The following is a 22,968-nucleotide window of genomic DNA, read 5'->3' as shown; positions in this document are numbered from 1 at the left end:
AACACAGACCGGAAGTTAACTTAGGTCCAGGCGCGTGCGCCCGATGAAACCGTCTATAATTATGAAAAACAGTAAACAAGTTTCACCCAAATTTAATTTGTCTTTTAATTTATGAAATTTAAACATTTTATTTTTGGTAAATAAAGGGGATTTGCTATTAAAATTAAAACATGGAAGAAATATTGTGATTTATTTCTTCAATTTAAATTTTTAAAAAAAAAAATTAATTTTTTTTCAACAGTAGTAGCAGTATCACATACATTTTACTAAATAATAGTAATATTTCTAGCACAATGCCCTTATGTAAAAATTTACTTTAAGGCCTAATGAATGCATATTTGTCATTTTAACTGAACTTAAGACTGGTGGTGATGCTTAAGATATTTTTGGTTATTGAGGGTTTCTGTAACAAAATAGTAATAGATCAAATTAATTATTATTAAAAGATAATACTACTACTAATTCTACTATCATACTAATGTATATACAATGCACTATGAATTGATGAGCTGCTGGGTTCATGAATATTAATCACGTTGTAAGCGTTTGGTCAAACTGATTTGCTGAAATCAAAACAGGGACGGTACTAAATCAGCGCCAGCCAATGAAATTGCCATTTGCGCATTAGCTCCACCCACTACCAGAGAAACCGGTATGTCTTCTGCTTGTTCGAAAATGAATATGAATAATTCTAAATGAACTCCGTTATTTTGACAGGAGAAGACAACAAAGAATAGTTTACATATAGCGTGTCGATTCAGCGTGGTAAGACTCTCGCTCTCTCTCTCTTTGCATGTGTGAGAAACAGCGCTATCAGTAAATCTATTAGAAAACTTGCATTTGCCCATGAAGACGACGATGGTTGTCCAGTCTTTGAAGATATGCCTTGAAGCAAGTCTAAAATAAAACGGAAACCAGCCACTTCTGTTGAGCGCGCAGTGTTCTGAGATGATGCCGAACGACCACTGAATATGACGTCAGCATCAAACATACGTTGAGACGGAGACGAAAGATCTTTGATTATCTGCCCAGATATGCTAAAGCCCATATTTAAACGAACTAACGCGAACGCAGATAGAATTTCAATCAGAATAGGACACCTGATAGTCTGAAAAAATGATACCTATTTTGGAAAAAAATAATACCTCTGAGACCACATTTAACACTTTTAATGGCCTTAAATTTGACTATTTTGATTTATCACTTTTTAATACTTTTTAAAACCCCGCGGACACCCTGCTTTAAGAAGCAGTAAAACTATTTAGTAAAAAAAAAAAAAAAAAAAAAAAAAAAAATTTACTTTCCCCATGTTTTTCTTTTAAACAAAAAAAGAGGTTATTTTACTCACCCCATTTTTTCTTATCTTTTTTTAAAGCATAAACCTTACCTTTGCATGCTTAAAATGGGGGGAAAACACTAGATAAATAAAATCAATTATAGTAAGTTCAACTGTTAACAGTATCTTCAGCAAGTGTATGTAACATTTTTTTTTAAATATTAAAAGTATACTTATACTTTATATATATTCCTAAGTGACTTAATCACTTTCTAGTTGTGCTGCGCAATGTTTCTGCAAAAATGATGATTACATATTTTCAGGCTTTTTGATGAACCGTAAGTTCAGCTTTTTATGTAATAATTACTAGTTACATTATAATTAGTAATTATGAATACGAAATTACCATATAAATTATTTTGTTGTATTAATTGCTGTTAGTACATTAACAAATTCTGAATAAAATTACATCTGAAATACATTTATCTTATTTAATCTTTTTATTTATTTGTTTATTTTGGTAGTATGAGAAACTGTAAGTTAACAGTGGACAAGGGCAAATGAATGTTCAAAGTAAAAACCTTCACAACTGGCTCTAAAAGGCAGATACTGAGGAAGCAAAGTTGCCATCACTTTCCTCTCAAGAGCACTCTATTCTGAAAAGACAATTTTGTGGTTATACTTATCAAACTAGGTAGATATGAAGACGGCACTTCTCGTAAGTGGTAGGAACATTCCCAGACATCTATTTCAAAGAAAGCTGGGCATACTGCCATCAATGCCCTGCATTAGCAAGGGCAGAGGAACAAGGAACAGTAATAAAGACAGGAGTAAATTTAACATGCACCCTTCTAACTCCTTCTGGCATTTAATAAAAAGTAGAAACAAAACCTTTACATTTACAAAACTAGTTTCTTGCATGTGAGCAATTGACGTCACCACAAAGCTAGATTTGATTTAGTTTTGTAGCATATTTAATGATGCTGTATGTAATTTTTGACTGTACTAAAGCATAAAAATACCACAAAATGTTTACAGCTATTTAGAAACGCTAAGTTAGCATACCTGTTTTTTCTGAAAAGCAATGCTACATCGATATATTCTACTTTGAAAACTGCATTCTGTGTCGAAATGTCGTGGTTTTATTTTGGTCCGAGTGATTTTGCCTACTGCCAATTTGGCCAATAGTATTTGCACACCTGGGTTGCCACAGTCTAACACATTGTAAGCCAGCAAACGAACTGGGTCAGAGGTCACAGATTCTACTCAACCTAAAAAGCTTCAGCATCCCTCTAAAAAACACCATGACCAGAGGAATATTAAAATGCAAATAAATGAAATGTAAGGCTTGTCACCTTATTCTTGCTCTGTGTCTCCAATTTGGCAACCCGCATGAGCATGGAGTCTCAGGAGGAGGGGGCTGAAGATACAATGCTCTCCAATATTTTGAATATGGACTGAATACCAATTTCAACCACTAGCTGTAAATATTACATATTGCACCTATAAAACCATATTCAAAATCCAATAGCTATACTTCTCAGGCTATGCAATCTTTGTTTAGACCACTTGAAGAATTTTAATAGTTTTAGCATGAAATATAGGCTGTAGCTGGCAGCTGTACAGGAAACATATGAGCTCTCTCATTGATAGTCCTCAAGGTGCTTGACTCTCACTGGCCTCTTGTAAAAACTGTTGAAATGGCAGAACCGTGTGCGAGTTTGTTTGGGCCTGATTGGGCCTGATGTGATTTGCTGATGTTACACACTTGCACATGTGTGCCCCAAACTCAACTCCTGAAGGGTAATGGTGACCCTACTGGGCAGTTTGACAAGGCAGGACAGGTTGAAATCTTTTTTCACAAAGCGAAAGTTCAACACTTAGGTTCTAACTTGAGCTCAACCACAATGTAGATAAATGGAGACATATTTATTTATATAGAAATTAAATTTAAGTTGTTTCAAAGCAGCTTCAGAGTAATAAACAAGAAAACAACAATAGCATATAGATAATAGTGTCATTATTCAGCTTAAGTCAGTTTTTTTTGTTTTAAGTTTAGTGCAGTAAAGCAATATGAATGAACAGATATTAAAACCGATAAGCCGATATTTATATTCATTTTTCATAGCTGAGAACCGATAAGTGGCTGATATTAAAATTCTATAATATTTCATTCAATTAAAAAAAATTAATAAATATGAAATCAATCATTTTAAATTGCACAAGTGAATTAGGCATCAACAAATTATACTAATCAATATGAAAAATGGATATTCATTTTGAGATTTGTTAAACATTCCATTTAAAAAAGTAATTCCCACAAAGTTAGATCGTCAAGTTCAACTCAAGTTCTAGCTTGAGTTTATCCAGAATGCAGCTATTGATGCACAGTTATTACTGAAATCAATAAACCCATATTTTTAATGAATAAATGGCCGATATTAAAATTCTCAGATAGTTTGTTCAATTGAATTAAAAATAAAACTTAAGGTCAATGGTTTCAAATGCAGATTACTGAAGCCGATATTTCTTTTCATTTTAGGGCTATAATAACCGATAAATGGATGGCATTCAAATTCTACAATTAAATAAAAAATTAAAATAAAGATAAAACATTTCAAAGGCTAGAAGTGAATTAAGGCATCAAAAATTATAATGTGCAACATAAACATGGACACTCAATTTGAGATTTTCTAAAGATTACATTTAACAGTGTAAATAAATTAAGTTTAAAAGTGTTAAGTGTTATATGGCAACAATTGTAACCCACAGTAAATGGGAAAATAGGGAAAATTACCTTGCACAATTAAACAACATTGGCTAATAAATACCAAATAGCCAATTGATAAAAAATTAAATAAAAAAGTAACACTGGTTTATATTCGATATAGAACCGATATTTTGTGCATCCCTAAAAAGTACCAGTTTCCTCCTGCACAACATTTCTGGCATATCAGTTTCTGCAAAGCACCGGGAAGAACTTCACATCACAAGCGGATGCATTAAATCTCAGAATATGAAATATGAGAGAAGATCTTGTAGATATATTTTCTTGATGATGATGATGGTAATTGCGGAGGAGAAGATCTGGAGGAGTAATACGGCTGATAAGAATGTGCAGGCACTGTCTTCGTGAGGATAAGTTGTCAACAGAGAGTTGACGGGAAATGACAAGCAGAAGCCATCACCCTACAGCTATTAAAAAACCACTTCGATCCAGATAAGGGAAATGAGCTCTTAGGAGGCAAACAGAAGCGTGTTGAGTGTACAGCATGTTCAGGGAGTGGCACGGCTCCTCATTAGCTGCAGTCAAAGCCATTTTAAGGCCATCAGTAGTCTAAGACAGGAGCTTTCAAATTTTGCCACGAAACCCTAAACATGACTATGCACTTCCTAAAACATAAGGAAGTAATAGATTTTCATGCATACAGGTCCATTTACACTATGTGTGAAAAAAGCAGACATTTTAAATAAAATATATAAAATTAATATGTAATATCAATAATCAAAACATAAATATATCTAATAATAATAAAACTTAACATCATAAGTCAACATGTGAGGTTTAAGAGCCCAAATGATCATGAATAAAAATGTAAATAGAAATTAAGTTTATGCATTAACACTTTAAAGGAATAGTTAGTCATTAATTACTCACCCTCATGTCGTTCCAAACCGGTAAGAATCTCCGTTCATCTTTGGAACACAAATTAAAATATTTTTGCTGAAATCCGAGAGCACAGACTGCTTTTCTGGGCCTTGAATGTGGTTAGGAAATAGTTAAAATAGGTCATGTGACATCAGTGGTTCAACCGTAATTTTATGAAGCTAAGAAAATATGTTTTGTAGTAAAAAATTTTTTTATTAAATTAAAGATTATATATTCTCCTAGCTTCATAAAATTACAGTTAAACTGATGTCGCATAGACTTTTTTACCGATGCTAAATTAGTCAGAGGCCTTGAACATGTCAGTTTTGTTGCGGTCTATGCAGGTCAGAAAACTCGGATCTCATCAAAAAAAAAAAAAATTTGTGTTCCGAAGATAAACTAAGGTCTTATGGGTTTGGAACTTCCTGAGGGTATTAATGACAGAATTTTCATTTTTGGGTGAACTATATTATACTGCTAAGTATAACATATAAAGGAAGTAGTTAGAACCTATGGCTGTACAAATAATCGAATGCGATGTTCATGCGCATCTCGTCAGTAAAGCCAGTTTTGTGATTAGTAGTAAATCTCCAGCACATGCTTTCAGATGGAGCGGCATTTAATACACAGAGCCGTAATTCACTGACAGGCTACACAATATTGTGTCCATAATCGCAGGTGATTCATTGCTGATTATGAATGCAATATTGTGTAGCTTGTCAGTGAACTACGGCTCTGTGTGTTAAATGCCGCTCCATTAAAAATGTACACACTGTAAACAAATATACAACTGGTGGCCGGTGAAATGAGTCACACTGGATTGAACATGTTCCCCTAAAGCAACCTTGGGTTGGAAAATTTTCTCAAGCTCTTGTGCCATACACGGTTGCCAGCTTTTGGTTACCAGACCTGATCATTACACATCACCCAAGAAAAAGCACAGACTTGTGCACTCTTCGGTCCTTTACTGCTGCTGCCCCAGCCTGCATACCAGCTCTTACTAGCAGGTATAGGCCAAAAATTGAAACCTCCGGGCTAATTAGTGTAATTGTGTTTAAAGCTCAAGCTCAATTCCTTCCAGATTTCTCTATCCCAGGCTTTCTAATCCTGTAAACTCCCCAATGAAAATGGACATGTCAACAAAAATGTGAAGAGCACTTTAATGTAACCTGGAGGCGATTCATATGGTGCACAAATGAGAAAAGCAATGGCAATGCTTTGTGCGACGTCTCAAACTAATTTTCTGCAAAAGTGTCCTATTTCTGAAATTAGAGCAACTTGTGTTTGCAAGTGAGGCATAGCAGACATAACAGTCATTTCCACACTGCACCAGGGCTGTCCACAGCAAATAATTGTTTGCGTTGAATTTTGAGACAGATTTTTGAACAAACACTTTGTGCACGACATATAAATGAATGAGTCACAGCTAAAGAGTCATGGTAGCTGCAAGCCCGCTCTGCACAAAATGTGAGCTCTATGACCTTCCAGCCTGCTCAAACACGTTCACAAGAGCACAACCTCACAGCACTGCAGGAGAAACGAATGAATGAAACAAAAGAGCTCTCGCTGAGTCACACACTTACACTATACTTTCACACTTAGTGTGGAGGGGAAGTGACAAAACCACTGCTGGAGAATATTACTTGTAAAAGTAGCACGCTACAATATTGCACTACTTATTATAAAAAGTAAATAAATATGCTGCAATGATACTTTTTATACACATTTTTTTTTTATACATATGACATTCACAAGAAACAAAGTATCACCTTTTGTGTGAAAAAAATCTGATTAAGTGAAAAAAAAATCATTACATAAAGTATTTTGAAAAGAAATGTAAAAACTGATATTGTGTAAAATTAATTTGCAATGTGTTATGTTTTGAGTACTATTGATTACGTAAAAGAAAAAAAAATAGAACGTAGAATTCTGGATAATTATTTGAAAAAACAAACCGATACTGTGAAAATTTAACAAGTAATATATCACTAATTGCTTGAAAATAAAATTATCAAAAAAAAAGTATCATTACTTGCTGCATAAAAAAAAAAAAGTTGTGAAAAATCTGATTACATAATGTTACTTTTAAAAACCGTAACTATAATGTATATATTACAATAACATTCAATGTATTGCTGCGTAAAAATTGATTATTTGAAAAAAATCAGTTTACACTAAATGTAATTTAACAAAGTTACTGATATTGTGCAAATTTAGCGAACGACGTATTGTTGCATGAAAAAAATCTGATTACATGAAAAATCTGATTACATTATACATTATTCATTTGAAAGAGCAACCGATATTGTGTAAATTTTTTAAGCAACGTATCACTTGAAAATCTGAAAAAAAAATCTGATTACATACAGTAACACAATACTTCAGTAACTGATAAAAGATTAGATTTTTGATTGAAAAAATTATCTGATTATGTTACGTGCAGAACTTATTTGAACTAAATTTCTACACAAGTCACTTTACTCGTCAAAAACAGCAATTTAATAATGCAACTCATAACGTATTACCCCCAAAAACACTGGTCACTACTATTAGAAAATCATGACATATGTACAGAAGAGCAACGCTCTGTGCAGCATTCATGGCTCTGGACATCTAGCAGACTTCACTGCCCTAAAACAACATCACACTTCCTGCAGCTGCCAACAGCCAAGGTTCCAGATGTCCGACGGTTAGGGGAGACGTGTGAAAACAGACTCGGGCCTGTCCTGAGAGGGAAAGTGAGCGTCAAACAGTTCTGGTTAATGCCTGGGCCACCCTCCTTCTTCGTATCCCCTCTGCAGGAATGTGCTCTGCCAGCCAGAGCAAACTGAGGTTTATCTACAGCGGGACGAGTGGAATCGCCTCGCAGACGAGCTTTACCACAAACTCAATCAACAGAACCAAACAAAGAACATTTCACAGCTTGAAGTTCAAACCATTAGATCCTCTTTCCCAAAGTTCCCCTTCCTGTATCCTCCTGTTGCTTTCCCAGGTTAACAGCACACATGGGAAATATAATGGTGAAAAGACGTCAAAGAGGTTGTGCCACTCATGGATAATGAAAACAATGAACTGTGGGAACACAGATCACATCGAACCAAACTGTGGGTTGTGACAGTGTAATCAGAGTCCAATATTAAAGCTCAATTGTAAGCAGAAGATGACTGGTAACTTGTCAAAAGCTAAATTATAAGTAAGATTATACGAATATCATGTTATGTGCAAGTTACATGCAAAATCTTCTGCTGATGGAATAAAAGTAATTTAAAATCAATAAAAAAATAGTCTATTAAAGAAAAATTAACAACTATTCCTTGTGGAAAAGTTTCTCTAGATTGTATGAAGTCATTTTTTTTTCACTAAAACCCCTGTGGCAACACATATGGTGGAATATTTGTTGCATTAAGACAAAATAAAAATGTGGAACAAAATTTTTTTTGAATGGCACAATAACTCGCTTTTCACAAATATGCAAAAGCTATTAAATTATTTAATTAAAACCTACAAAACAGACTCTTTCTTATAGGAATAAATCAAAACAAAACTAAAAAACTAAAAACAAAACTAAAAACAAAACAAAACAGAACAGAACAGAACAGAACAGAACTAAACAAAACAAAAATGCATGTAAGGGAATATTTATGGACTGTAAATTTTGTCAGATCATCTACAGTTTGGCAGGCACAGCAAAATGTTAAATAGGGGGGGGGGGGTGAAATGCTCGTTTTCACTCAATATCCTGTTAATCTTGAGTACCTATAGAGTAGTACTGCATCCTTCATAACTCCAAAAAGTCTTTAGTTTGATTATATTCATAAGAGAAAGATAGTCTTTACCGATTTTTTAAAGTTCCAATTTATGTCGTCCTTTTTTTTTCTTTTTAAGCTGTACATGTGGAAAGTGCAGTTTGATGACAACATCGCATGTTGTTTACTTGATGTGCTTACACGCGATAGCTAAGTTAATAACAGAGATATTTGAAGCAGTTTAATTCACCGCCTGCGGTTCCAACACACGATCGTGACCCTTTTTTCGTTGGGACTGCATTATCCTTAAGAAATAAACGATGTGCAGACCCGGCGTCAAACTGGGCCTTGTTTGTAAAACAAGCATCTTAGAAATGCAGGGAACAAACACAAACACTTGCACAACTCCGTTGATGCTCTGTAAAAATAAACTCCATCCACTGGTCCCTTAATGTTGTTTCTCTTTTGGTAATCTGTGCAGGGTTGTCTTGCCCTGGCAACCAAAAACACACTTCTGTGACATTTCGCGACACTCTCGCTCTGATCAGTGAATGTCTGTTGTGCTCTCAGTGCTGTGCTATACTGGAGCGTGCGCTCTTCCGGCAGAAGTGCCTCAGGACCCATATAAGGAAATTCCGCTCCATCTAACGTCACACAGAGCCATACTCAAAAAATAAAAACTTTCCGAAACTTGTGACAAACCGGAAGAGGTATTTTTGGAACAAAAATACTCCTTCAAACGTACAAGTTAATTTTTGAAACTTTGTCCATGTTTAGCATGGGAATCCATCTCTTTAACAGTGTAAAAAACTCAGTATGCATGAAATAGCATTTCACCCCCCCTTTAATTCTGGACTCAGAGTGCAATGAGTATAAAACCATCTTTATGCAGACCTAGAGGTCATAGAGGTTACTGTACAGTAGGACTCTTTTTATGTAATCTGCTGTTACGACTGTAATGCACTTCATAGCACCTCTCCCTCCCATCTCCCATCTCTCTGGCCTGCACTGTAATTACGCAGGTCTCACCGGGGCTCTGTGTGTGCTAAAGGTCCAGGGCAGGTTGTACTGCGGGTCCCTGACAGGCCCATTTCAAGGGTGATTAATGAGCACAGAGGCCTTACTTCACCTAAACCAGCCCAAAGTGAGTCTGCATAGGAATTGCCCTTGAGTGCTCTACTGCAGCAGGAGGAGAGGGATGGAGGGAGGTGGACAACTTCTTTAACACACACTGGAGCCCTGATAGTGAAGACAGTGATACTGAAGCAGGGGGGAACACAGGACCCATGCCAGCCTACAGACACTGGGGCCCATCTTAACACACAGCAGATGTCAGAGAGAATGTCTTTACCTAAACCAACATGTATCCTCAAAATCAGACTTTCCAGAATTTTCCAAGAGAGAAAAAAAAAAGATAGGATTGTCCAATGTCATCAAGGAAATCAACCAAACCAAACATTTTTTCATAAATATTCTGTATATTTTTCCTTACCATTTTTTTTTTCAAAATATATATTTAAATTGCAATTAAATAATAATAAATGAGAAAAACTATTACATGCAAAAGTTCTAAATTGCCCTTAAATAGGTTTTATTAACCTAGTTTAAAATTTTAACTTACTTAAATGTTTTAACTTTTTAATTATTATACTTATTATATAATTTTTTTGTTATTATTTCTTTGAATTTGGGTTAAGATTTTTGATAAAAGTGATAAAAAACTGAAATAAAGTCAAACCTAAATAGTAATGTATAAAAGAAAAACAAATACCCTGCCATTAAAATGGCAAAAGCACATAGCAAAATTACTAATAATTAAAATAAAATAAAAACTGAAAACATTAAAAATAAAAGCTAATTCATAAATAAAAAAAAAAATGTATATACATTATACTAAAACAACACTGTTCAGAACGGCTTTGATTATATACATTTTTTGCAAATTAATTTGAAGCCAGACAAACGCTGCTCCACATTTTGCAGCCGTTGAAGTTGAACATCACAATCTTTTACAGCTGTGTGTGTGAGTGTGAGAAAACTGTTTCTGCATCTACAGAAGGAAAAAAAAACGTTTCCACAAACGTCAATGGAAGCAAAGGTCACAGAGTTTGTTCCAGGTTTCCAGTTCTTATTAAGCAAACCTGAACTAGTGTAAGCTACCCTAGTGAAAGTGAAAAGACAGGGAAGGACACATTGAGAAGAAGGAGGTCAGTTCTACCCGTCTTGCGGAGCGGGAAGTCATCTTTGGGGTCGTACATTGCCAGCACCGGGTGGTTGTAAGTGGAAATCCCTGTCTGAGGCGGTGAGCTCTGGTCCAGGGAGCTGTGCTGGGTTTTCCTGTGGAACAAATCACAAACACACACATAGGTACTCAAATATGTGCACTTCTAGACATTTCCACACACAGCTGCTCTCCATTCCCAGCAGCGGGACGCTTTCTGCCAATTAATGGGAATGCAAACTCAGATCACCCATGATGCCTCAGTGTGGTCTAAGAGAGGGGCGGGGCAATCATTCTGTTTACAAATAAACATGCTTGAGTATGACACACTTTCAGATTCTAGCCCATCAAAGCTCTGCAAAAATAAAGGGATTTGTTCCTTCTAAACAGGAAAAACATCTGCAGCAGGGCATCGGAGGTCAGCTGGCTTCCCCGCAGACCCAAGAATTTAATCTGGCTCACCGTCAGCCCATATCAAAGAGGCCAGGAGCTCCAGTGATCTGTTTTAACAGAACACGCAAGCTATAGAAATGACTTACTTTCAGTCTAAGCAACTGTCTGAAACATACACTGCCATTCAAAGTTCTGAGGTCGGAACGCTTTTTTATTTTAATGAATTTTATTCAGCAATGATGCGTGTATATATATATATATATATATATATATATATATATATATATATATATATATATATATATATATATATATATATATATATATATATAATTCATATTGTATACATTACATAATGTACATTACATTATATACATTAATTACAAATTGTTACATTTGTAAATTCAATGGCTTTATCTAGAGCTGCAACTACCAGTGTTTCTGATAGTCAAGTAATGTCTTAAAATCATTTGTTATTTATTTATCTGCTAAATAAATAACAATCTGCTATTTATCTTTGAATTACCATTGTGTACGAAATGTGCTATATAAATAAACTTGCCCTGCCTTGCTAAATAATTGATTTTGGATGCGATTAATCGATTTGACAGTTTTTTTATGTCATAAATTATATATATATATATATATATATATATATATATATATATATACATACATACACACACACACATTTTTTTTCTTCTTAAATATATACATGTATGTATACATGTATGTATATATACATATTATTTTGGAAACGATTAATTGTGATTAATCGATCTGACAGCCCTAAAAATTTTTTAAAAAATTCAAAACTAAATAAAAGAAACAATTAGCAGATAAATAAATAATAAATTATTTAGCAGATTAATAACTAAATAACAAATGATTTTAAAACATTACTTCAATATCATAAACACTGGTAGTTGCAGCACTAGATAAAGCCATTGAATTTACAAAAGTAACAAGAATTTATATATATATATATATATATATATATATATATATATATATATAATTTGATTTAAAGAACTATTAAACAAATATATTTGAATGAAATATAAACATAATATAAAGAAGTAAACAAATAAAATATATTTAAAAAATATTTACAAATTAAATACATTCATCTTTTTCATGACAGGAAAACATTTCCTTTCAAATAAATAGAGCCTTGGTGAGCATTAAAGACTATCAACAACATTTTTAAATACATTACTGGCTCCAAACCGCTGAACATTAGTTTGTGCATCTAAGTATGTAAATTCAAAAACCCATTACATTCCTTTCAAAAGGAATTCTCTCTTTCCATTTTCCGAGCCTCACAAATGAGGAGTGTGAAAGGTGGGCTTGATGGAGTGAGTTTTGCACACAAACACACTCACACACACTGACACACGCCTCCTCTTCACTGCTATCTTTCACACATGACAAGTTCCCCAATCAAAACTTGTTCAAATATTTCAAGAACTCAGAGGTGACAGCTAGCTACATCTTTTGTGTGGTGAAGGAAGAAACAGAACTGTCAATCAATCAAAGTAGAAACTTACATAACATGGTTTTACTTTGACATACAGCTGCAAGTGAAGAACTAAACTACACTCTGAAGTTTGCATTAAGTTTGTGTAGCATGTGTATCTTTAGCTCAGTTTTGATCTGCTATTAAGATCTGTCTAAGGTAATCTGATCAAATTAATTAATAAATTAAAAAGAACTAAAAAGAACAAAAGCATTTGATCTGAACTGACTCACACTATTTGTCATTAATATGCCAAACCAAACCAAACCAAAAAAAAACCCAGCAAATTATTCTCTTTCTTACTAGAATAAAATAAAATAAAATAAAAATTGATTTAAGGCATATACAAAATTCGATTACTGCATATAACTTATTGCATTAATTTCCCAAATTTTAATTTTGCTTTTCATTCATTTAAATTCTTCTTCTTCAAAAAAAAAGGTGATGCACTTGTGTAATCCTGTTTATTATTATTTTTATTACTATTTATATATAATTTGTATTATTTTATAAAGATACACATACATGAAAATATATCATATATTTATTAAGTTCACAAAACCAGAAAGCTGCATGTAAATACTAAGTATAAACTGCATGTGATTCTGTCTGGGTTGACCGCCGTGTCAAAGCCAGATGTAAACATGTTTGTTTGAAACATCAGCAGCGAGCAGGCTGCGGTACTCACCCGTACCAGTAGCGTGGGTCGTTGGGCAGGTAGTGGTTGAGGCTCCTCTGGGCCAGCGCTTTCTTCTTGTTGAGGACGAACTCCTGCAACCTCATCTTCACCTCAGTGCTCGCCACAGCGCCTGTCGATCAGAGCCCACAGTTCAGGAAAATCACAAACATCCAAGCAGCGGGAGATTAATGGCATTCTCTCAGCCTCTAGCTGTGTTATACCGCTAGATTTCTCTATAAGGAAGGGGTTCTATACATTTGTGACTGTCAATTTTTTCGCCAGTTCTACACCCTGTAATTTGTAGTGCTGTAATTTTGTCTTCTAAATAGCCTTAAAAACTCTTAATAGTCTGAAACAGAGAAGATCGAACTGTGGCCAATTGATCACGAATACAAAGGCTATACATGATAAACAGCTCTCCACTGCAGCCCAACTAGATTCGGATATCTCTTCAGATCTGAGAGGAAAGGCCCCTTTATCTGGTCTTAACTAGAGAGCAATCTTTCTATTCCACTTCCACTGATACTGTTAAAAAATATGTATTTTTTCACCTCTGAAAGAAAGACATCAGACGTATGAATTCTCACAGCTTTTCCTTCAATTATCACCTCTCCTATCGTCTGTAAACATGTCCCCAGAGGCTGTCACTGGTGTACGTACACATCTGCGCTGCCAGACAAACACGTGCTCCTCGGAGGCTACAGGTGACCGCAGTGTCAACGACAACAGTGACGGATAAAAATAGACTGGCTGTACTGCAATGCCCGGAAAACACCAGGGATAAGTACACACTTATCTGAGGAATTACACACAACTAGTGCAAGCGTCACTGTTCATATTCCTCATGCCTGAAACACCAAGTATTAAATTGTGTGCAACAAACTTAATAATGGTACAAGCTATCAGACTACTGGTTTTGGCAAAAAAACAACAACAAAAAAACACCAACAACAAAACAAATTCATATTATAGCGAGCAAAGATCTCGTTACGGTCAGTGTCGACACAGCTATCATGTTTTGTTTATGTTTGGAAGGTTTCTTTGCAGAACACGTCCTTGAAAGGGTTGCCATGTACACGTATTATAAGCAATGCAAATCAGTGTTGGGGAAAGGTACTTGTAAAAGTTATGCATTATAATATTGCGTTACTTAGGGGTGCGCGATAAATATCGTACGATAATTAATGCGCATCTCGTCACTAAAGCCGGTTATCTAATCAACGGTAAATTCCATCAGGTGTGTGATTTCACATAGAGCAGCTGTTAGTTCACGGAGCCGTTGTTAACTGACTAGATGCGAAAATAAATGATGATAATGAACGTGGATTTGCGCAGCTAGTCAGTTAACAACGGCTCTGTGTAGTAACAGCTGCTCTATATGAAATCACACACCTGATGGAATTTACCGCTGATTAGAAAACCTACTTTACTGACGAGATGCACATTAATTATTGTACGATATTTATCGCGCACCCTAATTACGTTAGTTACTTTGTATGGAAAGTAATGCATTACTTTTTAAACATAAACAGGACTTGATTGTTTTTAATGCAAGAAGTTTTATTTATAGCAAATGTAAAAGCCCTTTCACCCGTAAAAGTGTAATGAATAAACCTTTCACGAAAATTCACGTCTGTATAGCAGAACAGAAAAAGCTTCAACACTCTTCAGCAATAAAAAAAACAATGAAGCACAATTAATTGTTAGTTCATCTAAAGTCATTTTTGCTTATTAGTGTGGATGAACTGGATCATCAAAAGGTCAGCAGAAAAGACATTAGTTAATAAAATGGGTTTAGATTTGTGTTATTTAACATATTTAATTATTGCAGGTTTGTGTCATATTCACTGATTTAATTCATTTCGCTTATTTTCCAAGATAATGCATTTGGATTTGAGTTTATTATGGGCTTATTCTTATTTAATGATTTTTTTGTTCTGAATTTTTCTGGAGTCAATCCGGTTATAGAATGCATTTGTCACTTCAATAAAACAGGATTAAACACTAAAAGGTGAACTGAAAACCAAATTTAGAAGGAAAACAGGTGGTTAGAAGGGAGTGATGTGAGCCAGACTCAAACTCATATCATCTACATGAGCGGTGCAATACATTGTCTAACTTCTAGTCCATATAATTTTACATAACAATTTGGGCTTTTTGACTAGTTCAGCCTGAAAGTTTGTCATTTTGATTATGAAAAGCAATTATAACACCAAAAGAGACGTCCATGCCACAGTGCTGATTAGCCTAATAAATCAAAGGCCTTTGTGTGTTTCAGTCAGGTAATTAGTTTTTCACTCACTCTCTTGGCCGCGTTCTTTGTTTTTGAGTAATTGAAGCTTCTGTTCCCGCTGGTGTTTCTCCAGCTCCTGCTCCTGACGATGGCGCTCCAACTTCCGCTGGTGTTCCAGGAGCTCCTGCTGATGTTTCATGGCCAGGAGGTCCTGCTGATGCTAAAGAGGGGTGGGCAACACACACAGAAACATTCTTCAAGCAAATACAGTCTTAAAGTCATCATTATTACATTTTTTTAAATTGTATTTATTTTATTTACATTGTCCTGTTTTTACTGTGTTAGATTCTTATGCATGTTATTTAAAATATATTAGTGCTGTCAATCGATAAATTACGATTAATCGCAAGTTTTTATGTACATAATATATTTGTTTGTACTATGTATATTTATTATGTATATATAAATACACACAAATACAGTATATATTTAGAAAATATTTACATGTATATATTTATATTCATAATTTAAATTTCAAATTCAAAATTATTATTATAAATAGTTATATTTTATATACAAACGTAACTTTAAAATATATATATATATATTTATATATACATGCATGGTGTACTTAAATTTATTACACCGTATACATTTACTGTGTGAACATAAACATGTATTTTGGATGCAATTAATCGTGATGAATTGTTTGACAGCACTAACATACATATATATATATATACACACACAATTTATAAAAAAGTGTAAAGTAAATGAAAAATAAAATTTATGAATAAAAAATAAATAACACTTTTGTTATTAAACTTTCAGCAATTAATACATTAAAATGCATTTAAAGTTAAGTCATTTATAAAATACAATAATATACAACAGATTTTTTTTAGCTTTTTATTCATCAAAAAAACTTGAATAATATAATGTAGGTCTCTAAAAACATAAGGCACAACTAAAATATTTTTTTTGAAAATGATAATAATTAGAAATGTTAATTGAGCAGCAAATCAGCAGACTTCTTTCTTTGAACAGTGGTGTATATTCATTTCTTTTTTTACACTTTTTTTTACTTGTATATGTTTTTTTTTTTTTTTTTTTACAGTTTATCAATCAGATTTTGGTACTAAAATAAGATGAAAACATAATTTCACATTGACTCATGACATACATGACTGGAACAAAGCCATACCACTAAAAAATTGATGCAATTGTTGGAAATACCGACATCATACAAGAAAGCAGTTACTGAATGTGCTTATCGATGTCTTGTTGTGTAGCATAAAAGCAACATTTTCAACACTTTTTTTCCCAGATGAAACTGACATAAGCAATAACCTCAACAGCTCCCGGACTAAGATGAGCATTTAGAGATGCTGGTGATCTCTCTCACACTTTGCTCTGTAAATGCAGCCATTTCGTCTAACATTTCCCTTTAACTGCATTTCCTTTTCTGCAGTTATTCAGCTCAGCAGCAGTCACATCCATTACTGGCTTGTGATGATGGGTAATATCAGAGCCGTATACAGCTAATGCTTAGATGTTGAGTGGATCTCGGTGATTCTGGTCAGTTGGATCACATTAACAATGGCACAGGGTCTAAAGAAGCTCACAGCTGGTCTGGAAGTAAGCAGTTACTTAAGTCTCAGTGCTCCTCTTTTTGGTTATATAAGTCTCTTCTCTCCCTTTCCACAGATCCTGGGAGATCACCAACGATGAGTCATGGGCGTCTGTCACTTGGCAGAGCGGGGCTGGAGGCTAAAGCGGAGCGAACGTCTTCCGAACCGCAAACACTCTTCCTCATCAGGCAAAGTTTGACATTTCTAACTGGAGCTTTTCAAACCATGACATCTAGCTCACCTCATCAATATGCACAATATTTCACGACCAGAAATTAGCAATGGCCCAAAACCATCTCAAGGATGACATGCTTTTTCCTCTCAAAGATACTTTCTATTAATCATCATTCATAATTCTTATTACAAAATCAAGAGAAGTAATCAACAGTTTTGTCATGATACTGCAGATTCCCCACTCAAATGAGTTTCTGTTTCTTTAATTTATAGGCTATTTGCATTATGGTATTTTTTGCTAATAAATGCACCTGAGCATTAAACAGTCAAGGGTAAAAAAAAAAATGCCCCTGGAAATCAATATAGCCTCTTAATGGAAAAGCTCTGTTTGGTCAATGCTTTACAACAATAGTGTAAAGTACTTTTTATGTGATGTATTGCTAATTCATAAACTTGAAATGTAAATTTTATGAATTATATATTAAAAATAATTCAATTAAATATATTTGTAAAAGATTTTATTTCATATATAAAATAAATTATTTATAAAAAAATTATATTAGCACATTATTCTCATTATAATTGACTATATAAATGCATTAAAAGTTTAATTTACATGTTTGTAAATACAGAAATATATATATATATATATATATATATATATATATATATATATATATATATATATATATATATATATATATATATATATATATAAAATATAACATTTATATGTTTTTCATTTATATAAATAAATTGAAATCAATATATAAAGAAGTAAAAAAAATGCAATATCGTGTGTCTATATTTCAAAGTTGATTAATTCAAAGAAATAATCAGCAAATAAAAAGATAATTATAAGAATGTAATCTCAATTGAATATGCCATTGAATTTACATATGGAATAAGAATTTCTGCAGTTTGCAGCTAAATGAGAAACTGCAGAAAAAGCCGATCGCTTCTCCTCTCCCTAACATCAGCAGGGTGTCACGGCAAGAGCGTGGCATCCATCAAACCCCTGCCAAACACTTTGTCCATTTAGCATTGAGACTAGCTCTGACACTGTCCCGCAGCCCGTCAGGCTATTTATAGCACGGTCAGGGCTGCCTCGCTCCCATTGGATAGAAACCTCACTGTGATAACACAGCAAAGCCGGAGGTCTGCTGAGCTTACATGCACAGGCACCCACTGTCCATCCAGTCTGAGACACCACAGATCACACTCGCCAACAAATATTCAATATCCAAACAAACTCGCTTTCTCACAATCCGCACAAAGGAATGGAAAATCGAAGACAGAAGTGTGGGAAGCCTTGAAGGAAGGGAGGGACGGAGACGAGAACCGCTCTTCAATGGAACGGAATCAAAATTCTGTCATTATTTACACTCGCTCATGTCAGACCAAACCCATGAGCTGTTATAGCATCCCTGGAACTCAAAATGAAGCCTTTTAAGCAATGTTCAAGCAGAAGTCATCCATTCAACTACAGTTTGGTCACTACGACTGTCAAGCTCAAAAAAGAACCATAAAAGTATCCTAAAAAGTAATCAATAAAGGTACAGAGTGCTGCAGGAATGTTCACAAATCAATGGCTTTTATGAATGGCTTTATGGTTAAATGCTTGAAATTAGGTTTGTGGTAAACACAAGCTCAAGATATTTTCGCATTTTATTCCATGACATAAAATACATCATACCGTAATTCCTCAAATAAAAGCCGTGGCCTTTATTTACCTGAATTGCAGAAGGTAACAGGCTTTTATTCGAAGCAGGCTTTTATTAGAGGCAGGCCTTTATTTCTAATTCCATAAGTTTGATAAGTAATTGTTTTAAATAACCTGTTTTAAATTAAAAGCGATAGCATTCCAGTGGACAAAGATCATAACATTAGCACAGAATCAGTTCAGAATCAATCACCAAAAGAATCAGTTCAGTTCAGTGTGTCGGTCTGCTTCACGCTGAATCACACATGCACAGTATCATCAGCTCCTCGGTTCTCAAAATTTTTTTATACTTTTAGATTTTTCTAGATTCTGTTTACCCCTTTTTTAGATTGTAGTAATCAAAGAAAAAAAAAAAACATGTCTAAGTCATTTAAATCACGAATGAATCATTTATTAACAATTTTTTTAGAGCCCTATGAGAATTTTATTTTTCACCAAATTCAGCTTTATTTTTCTCAAATTTAATTTTTACCGTTTAATTTGTTCTGGGTTTCATTCTAAAGGTTTAACTGAATTTCAAGAATCAAAAAGCTTGTCTAATCAACTGATTTAAAAATTAATAGGGCCAAATGGTTTATTATAAAAATGACAGTAATCAAATGAAGACAAAACTTTAAAACATAACTTTCAAAATATAATCAAATGAAAATGTAACATTTGATTTTATTTTTAATGTTTTAATGTTTATTTTTTTTCGTAGGCAAACAAAGTGCAGTAGTGGTTTACAGTTATTCCTTAAAAATCATGGAATCACAGGGCACTAAATAAAATTCTGACTCAATCTTTCAGGATTTTATTTTCTTTTAATAAAAATTTAAAGTAGCTGGAAGCTTGAGGGTGGTGACTTTAAAGTTGTGTGACTGTAGTGCCTTTTTTACTTAACTAGTTTATTACTTCTGCTGACTATATTTAGGCTTCAGAATTCATAACACTTTATTTCTTACAGCGTTTATTTGTGAAGATAATCTTGATGAACAAAACATGTAAGAATCTTAAAGCTTATTTTCTGCAACAATCCAAAAGCCAATAGAAAAATCCTATTCGTTTTTTTGTGGAGGATCTAAGGTGATGCAAACTTCCAGGTTGGCCAACAAAAACCCCTGATCCCTGCAGCGCTCTATACCAGCGGCATCCGCCTCACCTTGACGTGCTCGTGCAGCTGCGCTTCATGCTGGCGCGAGAGCTGCTCGTGCTGCCGCTGAAACTCTGCGATCAGGAGCTGCCTCTGTATCTGCTGTTTCTGCTTGAGGGCCAGAAGCTCCTGCTGCAGCTGCTGCTCGCGCTGGGCCGGGTCCGTTGGCGCCAGGGCGAACTGGTGATCCACACGCAGATCCATGGGGATGGCAGAAGGCGGCACTTGCAGTGGCAGCGCCGCACTCACATCAACTGTTGAAAGAGAGAATAGAGACTCAAATGAGAAAACAACAAACTATACAGTTCTGTGTGAATACTGTGTGAATGTGGCCATATTGAATATGCGTTATGATTGGAGGAAATACAAGCATCCTGATTTGATTTTGGTATAAAAGTGTCTCTTTGTCGCAATCTACAACCAATCACATGAGCCATCTCAAATCTTGCCTGTACCAAAAACAATTATAGTAAGAAGCAACTGTCCAATCAAAACCATCTTGAACATTCTTCAAAACATGCACATGCTACAGTACTGCATCATCAGCATCATAGCAGCCATCAAAATAAACAGAGGAAAGAAACCTCATGTTCCTGCCACAGATCTTGGTTAGATTCACTGCAAGCGAACAGCGTCACTGGAACCAGGAAGCAGCCTGGCTTGCGACATCTTTTCAATCAGTTTCAGCTGAAGAAAACTAAGGAACTGAGCATTTACATTCCAGAGCGAGGATGCTTGATAAGTTGATAAGCATGTGCAAGCCTAAGGTTTGTGGGTTAAATGAGCAATGAAATTCAACACAAGAATAAGTAGGATATCATTAAATGGCATTTTATGTTTATTCCTCTTTTTTTTATTACACACTGTGTAATTAGAACAAGCTGTTGTAATTATGTTATAATTGGAATTATTTAAGCATTCCTGCAAGTCCAGGAATAACTGAATATAACCAACACACCAAAATAAACTATATAGTATATATATATATATATATATATATATATATATATATATATATATATATATATATATATATATATATATATATATATATATATATATATGGACTGTTTTACATTATTTATATAATTTCTGTTGAATACTGCCCCTATTTCCAGGTTAAAACTAGGCCAAGGTGAACAAAGACATGTGGACTGCAATAAATAGCCTCCAACAACATATTACGTCCAGACTGCTGGCGTGGGACGTCTTCATTTGTGCTTTACTGAATAGGAGAGGTTTTAGGGGGAACACTGAACACATTCATGAAGGGTCAGCTTCACTATTGGGACGTCATGATGCCCGAATGCCACAAGTTCAAGGATGCTCCTCTGACCCCACAGTAGACAAAACAAAAGTCCTAAGTGGAAGCCCTAAGGCCACGCAAAGGCCAGCGTCAAAGGCCATTTGATATAATGGAATAAAAACCGCCCTTTATTCCTGACTAAATTGCTTTATGAAATCATATTTATGACGAACATCCTTGGTCACAAAGGGCCCGTTGATGCCCAGCCCCCTGAAACTGACCACTATGCTCTTTGGCAGCTCATGCTCAGCTGGACAGGAAGCTGTCAACTAGTGAATTACTTCCTCCACGTTTACTTTGCATCAATAAGCGGCGATAAGAGGGTTGTTTATCCATGTATTTGCTGTCAAGAGACAGACAAAACATATTTGAAATTCACCGCCCAGTCCAAACAAAGCCCAGTGGCCAAGAAAAAAGAAAAGAAACACAAACAACTATTAGCAGAAATTAAAATGCCAAAGAAAACAGTGCACGTTGCACCAGCAAACAGAAACTCTAATTGAAATAAACACACTGTTTTAATCTCTTTTATTCACAAGGACTAATTTTGGTTTGCTGAAAATATAATAAGAAGAGAAGAAAGTTCAGAAGGGAACAACCACCATCCCAAACCCAAATGGGGTACACAAAGTGGCTCTTTATTAATTGTTTGAGTGAGAATTTGACAATCACACTGGCCACAACCCACAGGAAGTTGAATTGGAATGACAGGAAGAGGAATTTAATGAATTGTAATTCAAAGAAATTCAACATAAATAATGCATTTTGGGAAATCTATCCATTTGGCTGTCTATTCACCAATCTTTCTAACTATCCATTTGTCCATCCATTCATTCATCCATCTGTCCATCAGTCAATTTGTGTTTCTTCCCATACACCTACCTATCCATCAGGGTATCTATCCATCAGTCTGTCTATTTGTCTTTCTATCCATCCATCGATCTGACCATGTCCATCCATCCATTTACCTACAGTGTCTTATCCATCCATCTATTGATTTGTCTTTCCATGCATCCATCCACAGTATCTATCCTTCAGTGTCAATTTATCCATTTGCCTTTCCATAATCCAACCATCCAGCAATCAGTTCATCCATCCATGTATATATATATATATATATACCTCTGTCTATCCATTTATCTTTCTATCCACCTACAGTATCTATCTATCCATCCATTATCCATCTGTCTATGAATCCATTCATTCATCTACAGTATATCGATCCATCTGTTTATCCATTTGTCTTTCCATCCATCCATAGTATCTACCATCAATGTCTATCCATT

General features: G+C 34.7%; 1 protein-coding gene across 4 annotated transcripts in view; it reads right to left on the bottom strand.

Moving 5' to 3' along the window:
- Positions 1 to 22,968, bottom strand: part of LOC113052974 (histone deacetylase 4-like) — a 205,121-nt gene that overhangs the window by 67,818 nt on the left and 114,335 nt on the right. For 3 of the 4 annotated variants that reach the window (XM_026217531.1, XM_026217535.1, XM_026217533.1), the window contains 4 exons: positions 20,386 to 20,630; positions 15,786 to 15,936; positions 13,493 to 13,613; positions 10,890 to 11,008 (listed from right to left, as the gene is read on the bottom strand). In XM_026217531.1, coding sequence (XP_026073316.1) covers positions 10,890 to 11,008; positions 13,493 to 13,613; positions 15,786 to 15,936; positions 20,386 to 20,630 — 636 coding nt within the window. The remainder of the gene's footprint in view (positions 1 to 10,889; positions 11,009 to 13,492; positions 13,614 to 15,785; positions 15,937 to 20,385; positions 20,631 to 22,968) is intronic. The other variant, XM_026217532.1, reaches the window with a different exon arrangement.

This window comes from Carassius auratus, chromosome 34 (genome assembly GCF_003368295.1).
Source record: "Carassius auratus strain Wakin chromosome 34, ASM336829v1, whole genome shotgun sequence".
Taxonomy (NCBI): domain Eukaryota; kingdom Metazoa; phylum Chordata; class Actinopteri; order Cypriniformes; family Cyprinidae; genus Carassius; species Carassius auratus.
The sequence above is the reverse complement of the archived record's forward strand: the minus strand, read 5'-3'. Positions and strand labels throughout refer to the sequence as shown.